At 54.9% G+C, this 17,178-nt stretch overlaps 1 protein-coding gene across 1 annotated transcript in view; it reads right to left on the minus strand.

The window, feature by feature from the left end:
* cpamd8 (C3 and PZP like alpha-2-macroglobulin domain containing 8) overlaps nt 1–17,178 on the minus strand; it is a 119,661-nt gene that overhangs the window by 28,748 nt on the left and 73,735 nt on the right. Inside the window, exons 27-30 of the mRNA XM_086004339.1 lie at nt 16,082–16,144; nt 14,460–14,698; nt 11,802–11,889; nt 2,588–2,662 (exon numbers count right to left, since the gene is read on the minus strand). Coding sequence (XP_085860465.1) covers nt 2,588–2,662; nt 11,802–11,889; nt 14,460–14,698; nt 16,082–16,144 — 465 coding nt within the window. The remainder of the gene's footprint in view (nt 1–2,587; nt 2,663–11,801; nt 11,890–14,459; nt 14,699–16,081; nt 16,145–17,178) is intronic.

The following is a 17,178-nucleotide window of genomic DNA, read 5'->3' on the forward strand; positions in this document are numbered from 1 at the left end:
AGTGCGGCGCTCCCTCAGTACTGCCCCTCCGGCAGTGCGGCACTCCCTCAGTACTGCCCCACCGACAGTGCCGTGCTCCCTCAGTACTAACCCTCCGACAGTGCCGTGCTCCCTCGGTACTGCCCCTCCGACAGTGCCGTGCTCCCTCAGTACTGCCCCTCCGACAGTGCAGCGCTCCCTCGGTACTGCCCCTCCGACAGTGCCGTGCTCCCTCGGTACTGCCCCTCCGACAGTGCAGCGCTCCCTCAGTACTGCCCCTCCGACAGTGCAGCGCTCCCTCAGTACTGCCCCTCCGACAGTGCAGCGCTCCCTCAGTACTGCCCCTCCGACAGTGCAGCGCTCCCTCAGTACTGCCCCTCCGACAGTGCAGCGCTCCCTCAGTACTGCCCCTCCGACAGTGCGGCACTCCCTCAGTACTGCCCCTCCGACAGTGCGGCGCTCCCTCAGTACTGCCCCTCCGACAGTGCGGCACTCCCTCAGTACTGCCCCTCCGACAGTGCCGTGCTCCCTCAGTACTGCCCCTCCGACAGTGCGGCACTCCCTCAGTACTGCCCCTCCGGCAGTGCCGTGCTCCCTCAGTACTGCCCCTCCGACAGTGCGGCGCTCCCTCAGTACTGCCCCTCCGACAGTGCGGCGCTCCCTCAGTACTGCCCCTCCGACAGTGCAGTGCTCCCTCAGTACTGACCCTCCGACAGTGCGGCGCTCCCTCAGTACTGCCCCTCCGACAGTGCAGCGCTCCCTCAGTACTGCCCCTCCGACAGTGCAGCGCTCCCTCAGTACTGCCCCTCCGACAGTGCGGCACTCCCTCAGTACTGCCCCTCCGACAGTGCGGCGCTCCCTCAGTACTGCCCCTCCGACAGTGCGGCACTCCCTCAGTACTGCCCCTCCGACAGTGCCGTGCTCCCTCAGTACTGCCCCTCCGACAGTGCGGCACTCCCTCAGTACTGCCCCTCCGGCAGTGCCGTGCTCCCTCAGTACTGCCCCTCCGACAGTGCGGCGCTCCCTCAGTACTGCCCCTCCGACAGTGCGGCGCTCCCTCAGTACTGCCCCTCCGACAGTGCAGTGCTCCCTCAGTACTGACCCTCCGACAGTGCGGCGCTCCCTCAGTACTGCCCCTCCGACAGTGCAGCGCTCCCTCAGTACTGCCCCTCCGACAGTGCAGCGCTCCCTCAGTACTGCCCCTCCGACAGTGCGGCACTCCCTCAGTACTGCCCCTCCGACAGTGCGGCGCTCCCTCAGTACTGCCCCTCCGACAGTGCGGCACTCCCTCAGTACTGCCCCTCCGACAGTGCCGTGCTCCCTCAGTACTGCCCCTCCGACAGTGCGGCACTCCCTCAGTACTGCCCCTCCGGCAGTGCCGTGCTCCCTCAGTACTGCCCCTCCGACAGTGTGGCACTCCCTCAGTACTGCACTGTGTGCTCACGTCTCTAGAGTGGGACTCGAACTCACGGCCTTCTGACTCAGAGGCAAGAGTGCTACCAACTGAGCCAAGCTGACACTCATTTAGGGAATTGATTTTCTCCCCCTCTCCTGAAGGTGCCTCAGCCACACGACACTTCATCACGTGAGCCCAGAGAGAGTGTGTCGGCCCCACCCGGTGATCGAGGGTCCAGACCGAAGAGACATCGATATGAGATTAAATGCAAGAGATTTAGGACAGAGAGCAGCAGGAACTTATTTAGGCAGAGGGTGCTGACGCTGTGGAATGCACGCCCCATTCCAACCTTTAAGAACAGGTTAGATCAGTCGTTGAAGGAAAGGGGGAATAAATGGATCTGGGATCAGGGTGGGTACACGGGGTTAGGAGACTGCTCGCGTGGAAGGTAAACTCCAAGCACTGACTGGACGGGCCGAATGGGTCTGTTTCCATGTTGATTTTAACCCTGCCAGCCCCGGTCAGATCAGCAAACTCAGCACAGGCCGGGGATGGAGCCTGGGCCTTTCCTGCTCGGTGTGGGGGGCTCAGTCCCACACCGGGTCAGATCAGCACAGGCCGGGGATGGAGCCTGGGCCTTTCCTGCTGTGTGTGTGGGGCTCAGTCCCACACGGGGTCAGATCAGCACAGGCCGGGGATGGAGCCTGGGCCTTTCCTGCTCGGTGTGTGTGGGGCTCAGTCCCACACGGGGTCAGATCAGCACAGGCCGGGGATGGAGCCTGGGCCTTTCCTGCTCGGTGTGTGTGGGGCTCAGTCCCACACCGGGTCAGATCAGCACAGGCCGGGGATGGAGCCTGGGCCTTTCCTGCTCGGTGTGTGTGGGGCTCAGTCCCACACGGGGTCAGATCAGCACAGGCCGGGGATGGAGCCTGGGCCTTTCCTGCTCGGTGTGTGTGGGGCTCAGTCCCACACGGGGTCAGATCAGCACAGGCCGGGGATGGAGCCTGGGCCTTTCCTGCTCGGTGTGTGTGGGGCTCAGTCCCACACCGGGTCAGATCAGCACAGGCCGGGGATGAAGCCTGGGCCTTTCCTGCTCGGTGTGTGTGGGGCTCAGTCCCACACCGGGTCAGATCAGCACAGGCCGGGGATGGAGCCTGGGCCTTTCCTGATGATGTGTTTTTTATTTAATGGATTCTTTAATTTCTCTCTTACCTCATCGAAGTAAAACAGAACTTTCCTGCCGTCCATTTCATATCGTTTCAGTTCAATCTGTTTCCCCAGGAGCAGCTGGGAGAGAAGAGAAAGCTGTGTTGAATTTATCTCCCTTGGACTTGCAAAATAAACCGGATTTCATTTTATCGTCAACCTTTAAAATCTGTTGGTCAACTAGTGCATAGAGGGAAGATTTAGTACATTTGCCTGCCTCTTCCTGTCCCGAAGGAGTTAACTCCCATTGAGGTCCATCGCCGTACCTCAACCAAGCGCCATTCTATCCGCGCCGACCCGGGCAGCGAGAGGGTGGCCGGTTATTCAACTGTGGAGGGCGTCACCACTGAGTCTGATCCTGTGCTCGCTGTTCAGGTGCACACAGAGGGGTTAAAATTAAACATCGCTGGGGGGGTGATAGCAGCTCGGCTGTCGGTTTTACACCCCACCCGATTTTTCATTCCACTAAAGACTGCCGAGTTGAATTTCCCCCATATTTTCTAGCAAGATTGCCGGCTGATTAACATCTCCTTTCCTGGTTAGAATCATACAACACAGGAGGAGGCCATTCGGCCCATCGTGCCTGTGCCGGCTCTTTGAAAGAGCTCTCCAATTAGTCCCACTCCCCCCTGCTCTTTCCCCAGAGCCCGGCACATTTTTCTTTTTCAAGTATTTCTCCAATTCCCTTTTGAAAGTTACTATTGAATCTGCTTCCACCGCTCTTTCAGTCAGCGCATTCCAGATCACAACTCGCTGCGTAAAAACATTCTCCTCATCTCCCCTCTGGTTCTTTTGCTTATTATCTTCACTCTGTGTCCTCTGGTTACCGACCCTCCTGCCACTGGAAACAGTTTCTCCTTATTTACTCGATCAAAACCCCCTCATAATTTTGAACACCTCGATTAAATCTCCCCTTAACCTTCTCTGCTCTAAGGAGAACAATCCCAGCTTCTCCAGTCTCTCCACATCACTGAAGTCCCTCATCCCTGGAACCATTCTGGTCAATCTCCTCTGCACCCTCTCCAAGGCCTTGACATCCTTCCTAAAGTGCGGTGCCCAGAATTGGACTCCAGCTGGGGGCTAAACCAGTGATTTGTAAAGGTTTGGCCCCTAAACAGCAGAGGTCAGCGAGCACAGCCCAGAGAGAGGACTGAATCTGAGGCCCCCTGCTCTGTGTGCCTCAGTGTCCCAGTGCCTTCACCAACTGAAGCCACAGGGGCTCGCAGATTTAATCTAATCCCAATATTAAGAGAACGTCAATCTAACAGCTAACTGGGCTGCGATCCAAGCACAGACCCTGTGACTGGGAGGCCCACGCTCCACCCCAGAACACCAGTCTGCCAGAAATGTTTTAATTATGTATATATATATATTTTTTAAACTTTAAAAATGACAACCCCCCCCCGCACCACCTTCTGAATGACCTTTATTTTAATATGGGGGGAGGTTCTTTAACGGGACCCCCCTCGGATACTTGCGGCTGTTAAACGCCCCAGGCTGTGCTACCCAGATACAATGTCTCTCTCACACACACGGACTCAGGAGATGGCAGGGTGACCTCATGAGCTCTCGCTGGGCAAGGATAGCGAGGAAATCACAGGCTGACGTACAGAGGAACAAAGGAGAGGTCTGTGTGAGCGAGTCAGAGCCCAGCTCCTGCCCTCACACTGTGCCACATTACAGCTCCATCACAAGAAATATTGCCCAGTCTCTGGGGAAGCTTCATAAAACACAAACTGGAGCAAAAGTTCCATCTATTAAAGTCTGTGATAAGTGCACACGACGTGAACTCGTAGCCGAGGCAAGTAAAGAGCCCCTTTTAATTTGGTGTTAGGGTTTTACAGGCCCCGAAGGCTGTAGTTAATATTTCATAGATCGAAGGGCAGCAACAGGCCGCAGACAGACGCGTTACCATGATCGCTTGCACACTGGCGCCACGGACAATTGTGCTCCCCAGCGAGAGCTGAGTTTTACAGGCTGCTGTGATGAAGAGCCCAACCCTATCCCCGCCCACAGCTGGGAACAGCATTCGCAGGTGGACAACCAGAGGTGGCACTGCCGCAAACTGTTCCGATCCCCTCCCCGCTACCCCACTCCCTCCTCTCCTCCCTCCCCCCGCCCCGCTACCCTACTCACTCCTCTCCTCCCTCCCTCCCCCCGCCCCGCTACCCCACTCCCTCCTCTCCTCCCTCCCCGCTACCCCACTCACTCCTCTCCTCTCCTCCCCCCTCCCCGCTACCCCACTCCCTCCTCTCCTCCCTCCCCCCGCCCCGCTACCCCACTCCCTCCTCTCCTCCCTCCCCGCTACCCCACTCACTCCTCTCCTCCCCCCTCCCCGCTACCCCACTCCCTCCTCTCCTCCCTCCCCCCGCCCCGCTACCCCACTCACTCCTCTCCTCCCTCCCCCCTCCCTGCTACCCCACTCACTCCTCTCCTCCCTCCCTCCTTACCCCCTCCGCTACCCCACTCACTCCTCTCCTCCCTCCCCCCTCCCCCACTCACTCCTCTCCTCCCTCCCCCCACCCCGCTACCCCACTCCCTCCTCTCCTCCCTCCCCCCGCCCCGCTACCCTACTCACTCCTCTCCTCCCTCCCTCCCCCCGCCCCGCTACCCCACTCCCTCCTCTCCTCCCTCCCCGCTACCCCACTCACTCCTCTCCTCCCCCCTCCCCGCTACCCCACTCCCTCCTCTCCTCCCTCCCCCCGCCCAGCTACCCCACTCACTCCTCTCCTCCCTCCCCCCTCCCTGCTACCCCACTCACTCCTCTCCTCTCCTTACCCCCTCCCTGCTACCCCACTCACTCCTCTCCTCCCTCCCTCCTTACCCCCTCCGCTACCCCACTCACTCCTCTCCTCCCTCCCCCCTCCCCCACTCACTCCTCTCCTCCCTCCCCGCTACTCCACTCCCTCCTCTCCTCCCTCCCTCCTTACCCCCTCCCTGCTACCTCACTCCCTCCCTCCTTACCCCTCCCTGCTACCCCACTCACTCCCTCCTACCCCACTCCCTCCTCTCCTCCCTCCCTCCCCCCTTACCCCCTCTGTGTGTGTGTGAGTGTCAATGTGAGTGTGCGCGAGTGTGTGTGCGCGTGAGCGTGTGAGTGTGCGTGTGCATGTTTGAGTGTGCGCATTTGTGTGTGTGAGTGTGTATAAACGTGTCTCTGTGATGCACTCGCGCCCACGCGGATGTTGGCGACGGGTGAGGACAGGATTAGACTCGGCCGTGGTTATCATCATGTTGTGAGCCTGTTATTCCCTCCACAGGCAATGGGCACTGGGGTCTGGGGTGAGGCTGCCCAGCACTTGAGTGAAGGGTGAAAACTAGAAGAATCCTTTTCCATCCACAATAAAGGGAAATTCAAAAGAATGAAGAGTTCAGCAACACTCTAGGATCAGCAGAGTGGGTCACTGAAGGGGTTGAAGGTTAAAAGCCACGAGCAGTCAGTGAGTTATTCCTGGGTCATTAACTGGCTCCCAGACACTGTGAAACGCGGAGGGTTCCGGGCAGCCAAAGGTCATACTGAGGGGCACGATTTAAATGAATGCTGGTGTGATAACATACACGAGCTCGTGTAATCGCAGTGCTCAGTTTCAATTCCCTGCTCCACCCGGTTATTGCTGCTCAGGTCCGAGTCTGATCAATCACCGAGTGTACAGCACGGAAACGGGCCATTCGGCCCCACTGCGCCGTGCCGGTGTTTCTGCTCCACACGAGCCTCCTCCCACCCTCTTCATCTCACCCCATCAGCATATCCTTCTATTCCTTTCTCCCTCATGTGTTTATCCAGCTTCCCCTTAAATGCATCCTCACCTCGCTGATTAATTAATTATAGAGAGAGTGCAGCAAAGGTTCACCCGACTGGTTCCTGGGATGGGGGGATTGTCCTATGAGGAGAGATTGAGTAGACTAGGTCTATATTCTCTAGAGTTTAGAAGAATGAGAGGTGATCTCATTGAAACATACAAAATTCTTACAGGGCTTGACAGGGTAGATGCAGGGAGGATGTTTCCCCTGGCGGGAGAGTTCAGAACCAGGGGTCACAGTCTCAGGATAAGGGGTCGGCCATTTAGGACTGAGATGAGGAGGAATTTCTTCACTCAGAGGGCGGTGAATCTTTGGAATTCTCTACCACAGAGGGCTGTGGAGGCTCAGTCGTTGAGTATATTCAAGACAGAGATCGATAGATTGTTGAATATTAAGGGAATCGAGGGATATAGAGATCGGGGGGAAAGTGGACTTGAGGTCGAAGATCAGCCATGGTCTTATTGAATGGCGGAGCAGGTTCGAGGGGCCGAATGGCCGACTCCTGCTCCTATTTCTTATGTTCTTATGTTATGTAAACCATTGGGAGATCTGACACCCACACACTCCGTTGTACACAACAGCTACTAAAAACAATAAGAAGAATAAAACCGGACAGACCACCTGGCATCGACTTTGGACACAGCAACGGCACACCCAGCCCAGTCCACCTGGCAAAGTCCTCCTCACTAACAGCTGGGGACTTGTGTCAAAATTGGGAGAGTTGCCCCACAGACTAGTCAAGCAACAGTCTGACGGTCATACTCACAGAATCATACCTTTCAGCCAATGTCCCAAACTCCTCCATCACCATCCCTGGGTATGTCCTGTCCCACCGGAAGGACAGACCCACCAGGGGTGGTGGCACAGTGGTATACAGTCAGGAAGGAGTGGCCCTGGGAGCCCTCAACATTGACTCCGGACCCCATGAAGTCTCATAGCTTCAGGTCAAACATGGGCAAGGAAACCTCCTGCTGATTACCACCTACCGCCCTCCCTCAGCTGATGAATCAGTACTCCCCCATGTTGAACACCACTTGGAAGAAGCACTGAGAGTAGCAAGGGCACAGAATGTACTCTGGGTGGGGGACTTCAATGTCCATCACCATGAGTGGCTCGGTAGCACCACTACTGACCGAGCCGGCCGAGTCCTGAAGGACATAGCTGCCAGTCTGGGCCTGCGACAGGTGGTGAGAGAACCAACACGAGGGAAAAACCTATTTGACCTCGTCCTCACCAATCTACTTGTCACAGATGCATCTGTCCATGACAGTATTGGTAGCAGTGACCACCGCACAGTCCTTGTGGAGACGAAGTCCCGTCTTCACACTGAGGACACCCTCCATCGTGTTGTGTGGCACTACCACCGTGCTAAATGGGATAGATTCAGAACAGATCTAGCAGCTCAAAACTGGGCATCCATGAGGCGCTGTGGGCCATCAGCAGCAGCAGAATTGTATTCCACCACAATCTGTAACCTCATGGCCCAGCATATCCCTCACTCTACCATTACCATCAAGCCAGGGGACCAACCCTGGTTCAATAATGAGTGTAGAAGAGCATGCCAGGAGCAGCACCAGGCGTACCTAAAAATGAGGTGCCAACCTGGGGAAGCTGCAACATGCATGCTAAAAAGCAGAAGCAGCATGCTATAGACAGGGCTAAGCGATCCCACAATTAACTGATCAGATCACAGCTCTGCAGTCCTGCCACATCCAGTCGTGAATGGTGGTGGACCATTAAACAACTAACGGGAGGAGGAGGCTCCATGAATATCCCCATCCTCAATGATGGTGGAGACCAGCACGTGAGTGCAAAAGACAAGGCAACCATCTTCAGCCAGAAGTGCCAAGTGAATGATCCATATCGGCCTACTCCTGAGGTCCCCACCATCACAGAAGCCAGTTTTCAGCCAATTCGATTCACTCCACGTGATATCGAGAAACGGCTGAGCGCACTGGATACAGCAAAGGCTATGGGCCCCGACAACATCCCGGCTGTCGTGCTGAAGACTTGTGCTCCAGAACTAGCCGCGCCTCTAGCCAAGCTGTTCCAGTACAGCTACAAGATGGGCATCTAACCGACAATGTGGAAAACTGCCCAGGTATGTCCTGTCCACAAAAAGCAGGACAAATCCAACTGGCCAATTACCACCCATCAGTCTACTCTCAATCATCAGCAAAGTGATGGAAGGTGTCATCGACAGTGTTATCAAGCGACACTTACTCACCAATAACCTGCTCACCAATGCTCAGTCTGGGTTCCGCCAGGACCACTTGGCTCCCCACCTCATTACAGCCTTGGTCCAAACATGGACAAAGGAGCTGAATTCCAGAGGTGAGGGACGAGTGACTGCCCTTGACATCAAGGCAGCATTGGACCAAGTGTGGCATCAAGGAGCCCCAGTAAAACTGAAGTCAATGGGAATCTGGGGGAAAACTCTCCACTGGCTGGAGTCATACCTAGCACAAAGGAAGGTGGTTGTGGTGGTTGAAGGTCAATCATCACAGCCCCAGGACATCGCTGCAGGAGTTCCTCAGGGCAGTGTCCTAGGCCCAACCATCTTCAGCTGCGTCATCAATGACCTTCCCTCCAACATAAGGTCAGGAATGGGGATGTTCACTGATGACTGCACAGTGTTCAGTGCCATTCACAACTCCTCAGATAATGAAGCAGTCCATGCCCGCATGCAACAAGATCTGGACGACCTTGGGCTGATAAGTGGCAGGTAACATTCACGCCACACAAGTGCCAGGCAATGACTATCTCCAACAAGCGAGAGTCTAACCACCGTCCCTTGACATTCAACGGCATTACCATCACCGAATCCCCCAGCATCAACATCCTGGGGGTCACCATTGACCAGAAACTTAACTGGACCAGCCACATAAATACTGTGGCAACAAGAGCAGGTCAGAGGCTGGGTATTCTGCGGTGAGTGTCTCACCTCCTGACTCCCCAAAGCGTTTCCACTATCTACAAGACACAAGTAAGGAGTGTGAGGAAATACTCTCCACTTGCCTGGATGAGTGCAGCTCCAACAACACTCAAGAAGCTCGACACCATCCAGGACAAAGCAGCCCACTTGATTGGCACCCCATCCACCACCTTAAACATTCACTCCCTCCACCACCGGCGCACCGTGGCTGCAGTGTGTACCATCTACAAGATTGACGGGATGTGGGTGTCGCTGGCGAGGCCGGCATTTATTGCCCATCCCTAGTTGCCCTCGAGAAGGTGGTGGTGAGTCGCATTCTTGAACCGCTGCAGTCCGTGTGGTGATGGTACTCCCACAGTGCTGTTAGGGAGGGAGTTCCAGGACTCTCCACTGAAATCAACTCCAGATGTTCCAGAGATCACACTCCCAATAAACAGCTGTAAACTCCAATTACAGAGGCACCAAGACCCTCCCCTGGAAACCCACCCAAGGACCCAGCACTCACGCTGCAGTCAGGGTCCACCTCACACACCCTGTTCGTCTCATTCCGCCCTCATCGCAGCCTATCTGTCCACAGCTAATCACTAACTTCAGAACTACAACCACCCAGGATTGTGCCTTCAGCAGGAACTGAAATAGGAATGTTTTCAATTAAACATGACACAGAGAGAGAAGGAGAATGAGAGGAGGGAGAGAGAGAGAACGAGAGGAGGGAGAGACAGACAGAATGAGGGAGAGACAGAGAACAAGAGAGAGATATAGAGAAAGGCAGAATCAAAGAGAGACAGAATTAGAGAGCCAGTGAGAGAAAGAGAGAGGAAGACAGAATGAGAGAGAATCAAAGAGAGACAGAGGGAGAAACATAGAAAAGGAAAGAATCAGAGAGAGACAGGAAGAGAAAGGGAGAGAGAGGCAGAGAGAGAGAGAGAGAGAGAGAGGGTCAGAGAGAGAGAGAAAGGGACAGAGAGAGAGAGCGAGAGAGCGAGCGAGAGCGAGCGAGAGACAGAGAGACAGAGAGAGAGAGAGACAGAGAGAGAGAGACAGAGCGAGAGAGACAGAGCGAGAGAGACAGAGCGAGAGAGACAGAGAGACAGAGAGAGAGACAGAGAGAGAGAGAGAGAGAGACAGAGAGAGAGAGACAGAGAGCGAGAGACAGAGAGCGAGAGACAGAGAGCGAGAGACAGAGAGAGAGAGAGACAGAGAGCGAGACAGAGAGAGAGAGACAGAGAGAGAGAGACAGAGAGAGAGAGACAGAGAGACACACACAGAGACAGAGAGACAGGATCAGAGAGAGAGAGAGAGGCAGAGAGAGGGAGAGAGAGAGAGACACAGAGAGAGAGAGAGAGCGAGAGAGAGATAGAGAGAGAGAGAGAGAGAGCAGTACACCAGTGTGGAACTCGCTACCACAGGGAGTGGTTGAGTTGAATAGCGTTGATGCATTTCAGGGGAAGCTGGATAAACACACGAGGGAGAAAGGAATTGAAGGATACGTTGATGGGGTGAGATGGGATCTACAACAGCAACCTTTAACGTAGTAAAACGTCCCAAGATGCTTCACAGGAGCGATTATCGAACAGAATTTGACATTGAGCCACATCAGGAGATATTAGGACAGATGGCCAAAAGCTGGGTCAAAGAGGCCGGTTTTAAGGGGCGTCTTAAAGGAGGAGAGAGAGGCGGAGAGGTTTAGGGAGGGAATTCCAGAGCTCGGGGCCCAGGCAGCTGAAGGCACGGCCGCCAATGGCGGAGCGATGGAAATCAGGGATGCTCAAAAGGCCAGAATTGGAGGAGTGCAGAGATCTCGGAGGGTTGTAGGGCTGGAGGAGATTACAGAGATAGGGAGGGGCGAGGAGGGATTCGAAGGGATTCGAAAACAAGGATGAGAATTTTAAAATCGAGGCGTTGTTCAACTGGGAGCCAATGCAGGTCAGCGAGTAGAGGACCTGGTGTGAGTTAGGACACGGGCAGCAGAGTTTTGGATGAGTTGAAGTTTACGGAGGGCGGAATGTGGGAGGCCAGCCAGGAGTGCGTGGGAATAGTCGAGTCTGGAGGTAACAGAGGCATGGATGAGGGTTTCAGCAGCGGATGAGCTGAGGCAAAGGGGCGGAGACGAGCGATGTTACAGAGGTGGAAGTAGGCGGTCTTTGTGACGGTGCGGATATGTGGTTGGAAGCTCATCTTGGGGTGAAATATAATACCAAGGTTGTGAACAGTCCGGCTCAGCTTCAGACAGTTGCCAGGGAGAGGAATGATGGATAACGGGCAGTTGATTCAGTATCGCCCGATTTACAATATCGGCCAAAGTCAATATTACACCCGTAACCATCCCTGAGCCTCGATTAAATCTGAGCAAATGTCTCAATTAAATATCAACTCTATCTCCCCAGGGTCAAAACTAAATGTAAACTCCTCGAGCTCGGAGACTCGCCCCGTGTGATTGCTGGTGCTTGAAGTGACACAATCCGTGCGATTGAAGTTTCACACCTGTTCAAGGCTCTCCACATCTGCTCGGAATCCTGACAGGAGAGGGACCTCCAGGACCGCCATGTTAGAAGACCCGGAATGGAGCCACCTGTGGGAGAAGCAACATCACAGCACGGGTTAGATACAGAGTAAAGCTCCCTCTACACTGACCCATCAAACACTCCCAGGGCAGGTACAGCACGGGTTAGATACAGAGTAAAGCTCCCTCTACACTGACCCATCAAACACTCCCAGGGCAGGTACAGCACGGGTTAGATACAGAGTAAAGCTCCCTCTACACTGACCCATCAAACACTCCCAGGGCAGGTACAGCACGGGTTAGATACAGAGTAAAGCTCCCTCTACACTGTCCCATCAAACACTCCCAGGGCAGGTACAGCACGGGTTAGATACAGAGTAAAGCTCCCTCTACACTGTCAGATCAAACACTCCCAGGGCAGGTACAGCACGGGTTAGATACAGAGTAAAGCTCCCTCTACACTGTCCCCATCAAACACTCCCAGGGCAGGTACAGCACGGGGTTAGATACAGAGTAAAGCTCCCTCTACACTGTCCCATCAAACACTCCCAGGGCAGGTACAGCACGGGGTTAGATACAGAGTAAAGCTCCCTCTACACTGTCCCATCAAACACTCCCAGGGCAGGTACAGCACGGGTTAGATACAGAGTAAAGCTCCCTCTACAATGTCCCATCAAACACTCCCAGGGCGGGTACAGCATGGGTTAGATACCGAGTAAAGCTCCCTCTACACTGTCCCATCAAACACCCCCAGGGCAGGTACAGCACGGGTTAGATACATAGAAACATAGAAGATAGGAGCAGGAGTAGGCCATTCGGCCCTTCGAGCCTGCTCCGCCATTCAATGTGATCATGGCTGATCATCCAAATTCAGTACCCTGTCCCTGCCTTTTCCCCATATCCCTTGATCCCTTTAGCCTCAAGAAATATATCCAACTCTTTCTTGAATATACTTAATGAACTGGCCTCCACCGCCCTCTGTGGCAGAGAATTCCACAGGTTCACCACTCTCTGGGTGAAGAAATTCCTCCTCATTTCAGTCCTAAATGGCTTACCCCATATCCTTAGACTATGACCCCTGGTTCTGGACTCCCCGGCCATCAGAAACATCCTTCCTGCATCTAGTCTGTCCAGACCTGACAGAATTTTATAGGTTTCGATGAGATCCCTTCTCAATCTTCTAAACTCCAGTGAGTATAAGCCCAATCAACACAATCTCTCCTCATACGTCATTCCTGCCATCCCAGGTATCAGCCTGGTGAATCTTCGCTGCACTCCCTCCATGGCAAGAACGTCCTTCCTCAGGTAAGGTGACCAAAACTGCACACAATACTCAAGGTGTGGTCTCACCAAGGCCCTGTACAACTGTAGCAAGACATCCTTGTTCCTGTACTCGAACCCTCTTGCTACGAAGGCCAACATACCATTTGCCTTCTTAACCGCCTGCTGCACCTGCATGCTTACCTTCAGCGACTGGTGCACAAGGACACCCAGGTCTCGTTGCACTTCCCCTTCTCCCAATCTATTGCCATTCAAATAATAATCTGCCTTCCTGTTTTTGCCACCAAAGTGGATAACCTCACATTTATCCACATTATACTGCATTTGCCATGTTTCTGCCCAATCACCCAACCTGTCCAAATCGTACTGGAGTTTCCCGACATCCTCCTCGCAGCTTACCCTCCCGCCCAGCTTTGTGTCGTCTGCAAATTTGGAGATATTACATCCAATTCCCTCGTCCAGATCATTAATATATATTGTGAACAGCTGGGGTCCTAGGACCGATCCTTGCGGTACCCCACTAGTCACTGCCTGCCACTCGGAAAACGACCCGTTTATTCCAACTCTTTGCTTTCTGTCCGCCAACCAGTTCTCTATCCAAGTCAATACCTTGCCCCCAATCCCATGTGCCTTAATTTTGCACGCTAATCTCTTACGTGGGACCTTATCGAAAGCCTTCTGAAAGTCCAAATACACCACATCCACTGGTTCTCCCTTATCTATTTTACCAGTTACATCCTCAAAAAACTCCAGTAGATTAGTCAAGCATTATTTACCTTTTGTAAATCCATGTTGACTTTGTCCAATCCTGTCACTGCTTTCCAAGTGCTCTGCTATTACATCTTTTATAATAGACTCTAGCATTTTCCCCCACTACCGATGTACAGAGTAAAGCTCCCTCTACACTGTCCCATCAAACACTCCCAGCGCAGGTACAGCACGGGTTAGATACAGAGTAAAGCTCCCTCGACACTGTCCCATCAAACACTCCCAGCGCAGGTACAGCACGGGTTAGATACAGAGTAAAGCTCCCTCGACACTGTCCCATCAAACACTCCCAGGGCAGGTACAGCATGGGTTAGATACAGAGTAAAGTTCAGTTCCATTCCCTGAAAGGTCGGGACAGTGTTGTGAAGAGTTTGGATGTGTTACTGAATGTGGGAGCAGGGCCTTTAAACTAGCGATAGATACATGGGCACAGAGTCAATTATATAGACAGACAGTGAGTGACAGACAGTGAGTGACAGACAGACAGTGACAGACAGACAGTGAGTGACAGACAGACAGTGAGTGACAGACAGACAGTGAGTGACAGACAGACAGTGAGTGACAGACAGACAGACAGTGTTCAGGTGTACCTGGCACATGCCTCCACCGTGACCTTGTACTCCTGGTGATCCTGGTCTGAAGCTGGATCATCATCGTCGTCGTCCAGCGCCCGCTTTCTGCGGGACAGCTGGGACCGGTTATGGTTGCGGGACGGTGGTCTGGCAGGGTGCTGGTGTTGGTGATGTTCACGGTTCGGTTCCTTTAGGTTCACCGAGAGCTGGAAGGCGGGTTTGGCCACCGGGTCGGGTACATTGTAGCTCACATCAATCTGCAAAGAATGAACCTGGGTTACAGACAGGACAGAGCGGAAATCCCGCCATCCCCTCCCCCTCCCCTCATCCCCCTCCCTCGCCCACCCCCTGACCTCCCCTCCCCCTCCCCCCCGCCCTCCCCCACCCCTCCCCTCCCCTCACCCCACCCCCGCCGTGGGTTGCCCTCCAGTTTGGAAACACAATCTCAGCTCCATGTCTCCACAAAAAAATTTTCATTTCATGGATCCATTTTATTTTCTTAGGTTAGATGTCAAGTGAGAGCTTTTGGAGATCATATTTCTGCCCCCACGTCCATCCATCTCTCCTGAAGGTGCTGTACTGGTCTATGATTCCCTGGGCACTGACTCTCACTGGGGCACGGGTTCCACACACACCGGGGCACGGGTTCCACACACACTGACTCTCACCGGGGCACGGGTTCCACACACACCGGGGCACGGGTTCCACACACACCGGGGCACGGGTTCCACACACACTGACTCTCACTGGGGCACGGGTTCCACACACACCGAGGCACGGGTTCCACACACACTGGGGTACGGGTTCCACACACACACTGGGGTACGGGTTCCACACACACACTGGGGTACGGGTTCCACACACACTGACACTCACTGGGGCACGGGTTCCACACACACTGACTCTCACTGGGGCACGGGTTCCACACACACCGGGGCACGGGTTCCACACACACCGGGGTACATGTTCCACACACACTGACTCTCACTGGGGTACGGGTTCCACACACACTGACTCTCACTGGGGTACGGGTTCCACAGACACTGACTCTCACTGGGGTATGGGTTCCACACACACTGACTCTCACTGGGGTACGGGTTCCACACACACTGACACTCACTGGGCCCAATCCTGTATTTTTTTGTGGTGCACATACACACTCTTTCCAGCAGGAGTCAGTGGACAGCGAGCAGCACCACTGGCTGGTTTCTCCCCTGCCTTGGCACGGAGGCTGATGGTCGGCCCCACCTGCTGACCCGGCGGAGTTCAGCACAGACTGGGGACTGGAGCTGGCACTCTCTGTCTGGCTCAGCAAGGCAGCGGGGGAGGGGCAGGCTTGTCCGTGCCTATTTAGGGGTGCAGTGGAACGCACTGCCTGAAAGGGCAGCGGAAACAGATTCAATAGTAACTTTCAAAAGGGAATTGGATAATACTTGAAAAGCAGAACATTCGCAGGGCTGTGGGGAAAGAGCAGGGGGGAGTGGGATTAATTGGAGAGCTCGTTCAAAGAGCTGGCATGGGCACGATGGGCCGAATGGCCTCCTCCTGTGCGGTGAGGTTCGATGGTTACCCAGTACCTGCGGTGCAAGGCAGAGGGAAGTGATCTTTATTCACCAGGGCCTGAAGTTAATTTCTCTTACCTGGATCAGGCAGCAACCTTCGCCCTTCGCACTAACAAACAGGCCGGTCGGAACACTCGGGATCTAGAAAGGCGGGAAGCAGGCACAGAAATATCAGAAGATCTTCACCGTGACGTTACAGCAGCAACTGAGAGTGTGTTAAACACAGCGCCATAAAGGACAGTGTCCAGAGTCCCTTCCTGCTCACTTACTGCACAAATCCCTTTGGGTGAACCGGTTCCCACACATTCCCTTCTTATCCTGAGTGTCCGAGTTTTTAAGTTCTCTTTCTCCCCACCATCGCTGTGAAACACAGCCCGTCTCTGTCCCAAGCTGTGCCGCAGGACCTCGAAGCTATTGTATCGCCTCAACACTTGCCCCAACACTCTCCCTGGTGCCCTCCAGAAACTCGCCGAGAACGTTTGCACCCCTGTTCCTCACCCCCCCCCACAAGGGCCCACAAGGCCATCACCCCACCCCTCGTCCTCACCCGACCTCACACACCTTTACACTAGTCTCCTTCCCCAGAGAATTGATTTCATGCCCTCGTCCTAATCTTCAAAATCCTCCTCAGCCTCACTGTCCCCTCCCCCAGGGGTCTCTCTTGGAGCTACCCCTCGGCCGGTCCGACACTGGCTCATTGCTCCTTCCCCACTCAGCACCTGATTCTTCAACTGCATCCTTCCCCCATCCGCAACTCCCTCCCGTCACCCCCTACCGGCCTTCAAACTCCTCCTCAAGGCTGGTCTCTTAGACTCTGCTTTCGTGTCCAATCCTTCTCCTCCCTTCCCCACTTGGTCTCCGCCCCATTTCTTCCCCCCTAACACATTGGTCAGGATTTTCTATCTTCCCCATTACCCCACACACACACGCACTCACCCCGCACGCACTCCGCCCCGCACGCACACCCCCCCGCACGCGCGCACGCCGCCCCGCACACGCCGCCCCGCACGCGCGCACACCCCCCCGCACGCGCGCACTCACCCCCCCGCACGCGCTCACCCCGCCCCACACGCGCACTCACCCCGCCCCACACGCGCACTCACCCCGCCCCACACGCGCACTCACACCGCCCCACACGCGCACTCACACCGCCCCACACGCGCACTCACACCGCC

This window comes from Somniosus microcephalus, chromosome 13, assembly GCF_052327205.1.
Source record: "Somniosus microcephalus isolate GS21.2 chromosome 13, FLI_Smic_1.0, whole genome shotgun sequence".
Lineage (NCBI taxonomy): Eukaryota > Metazoa > Chordata > Chondrichthyes > Squaliformes > Somniosidae > Somniosus > Somniosus microcephalus.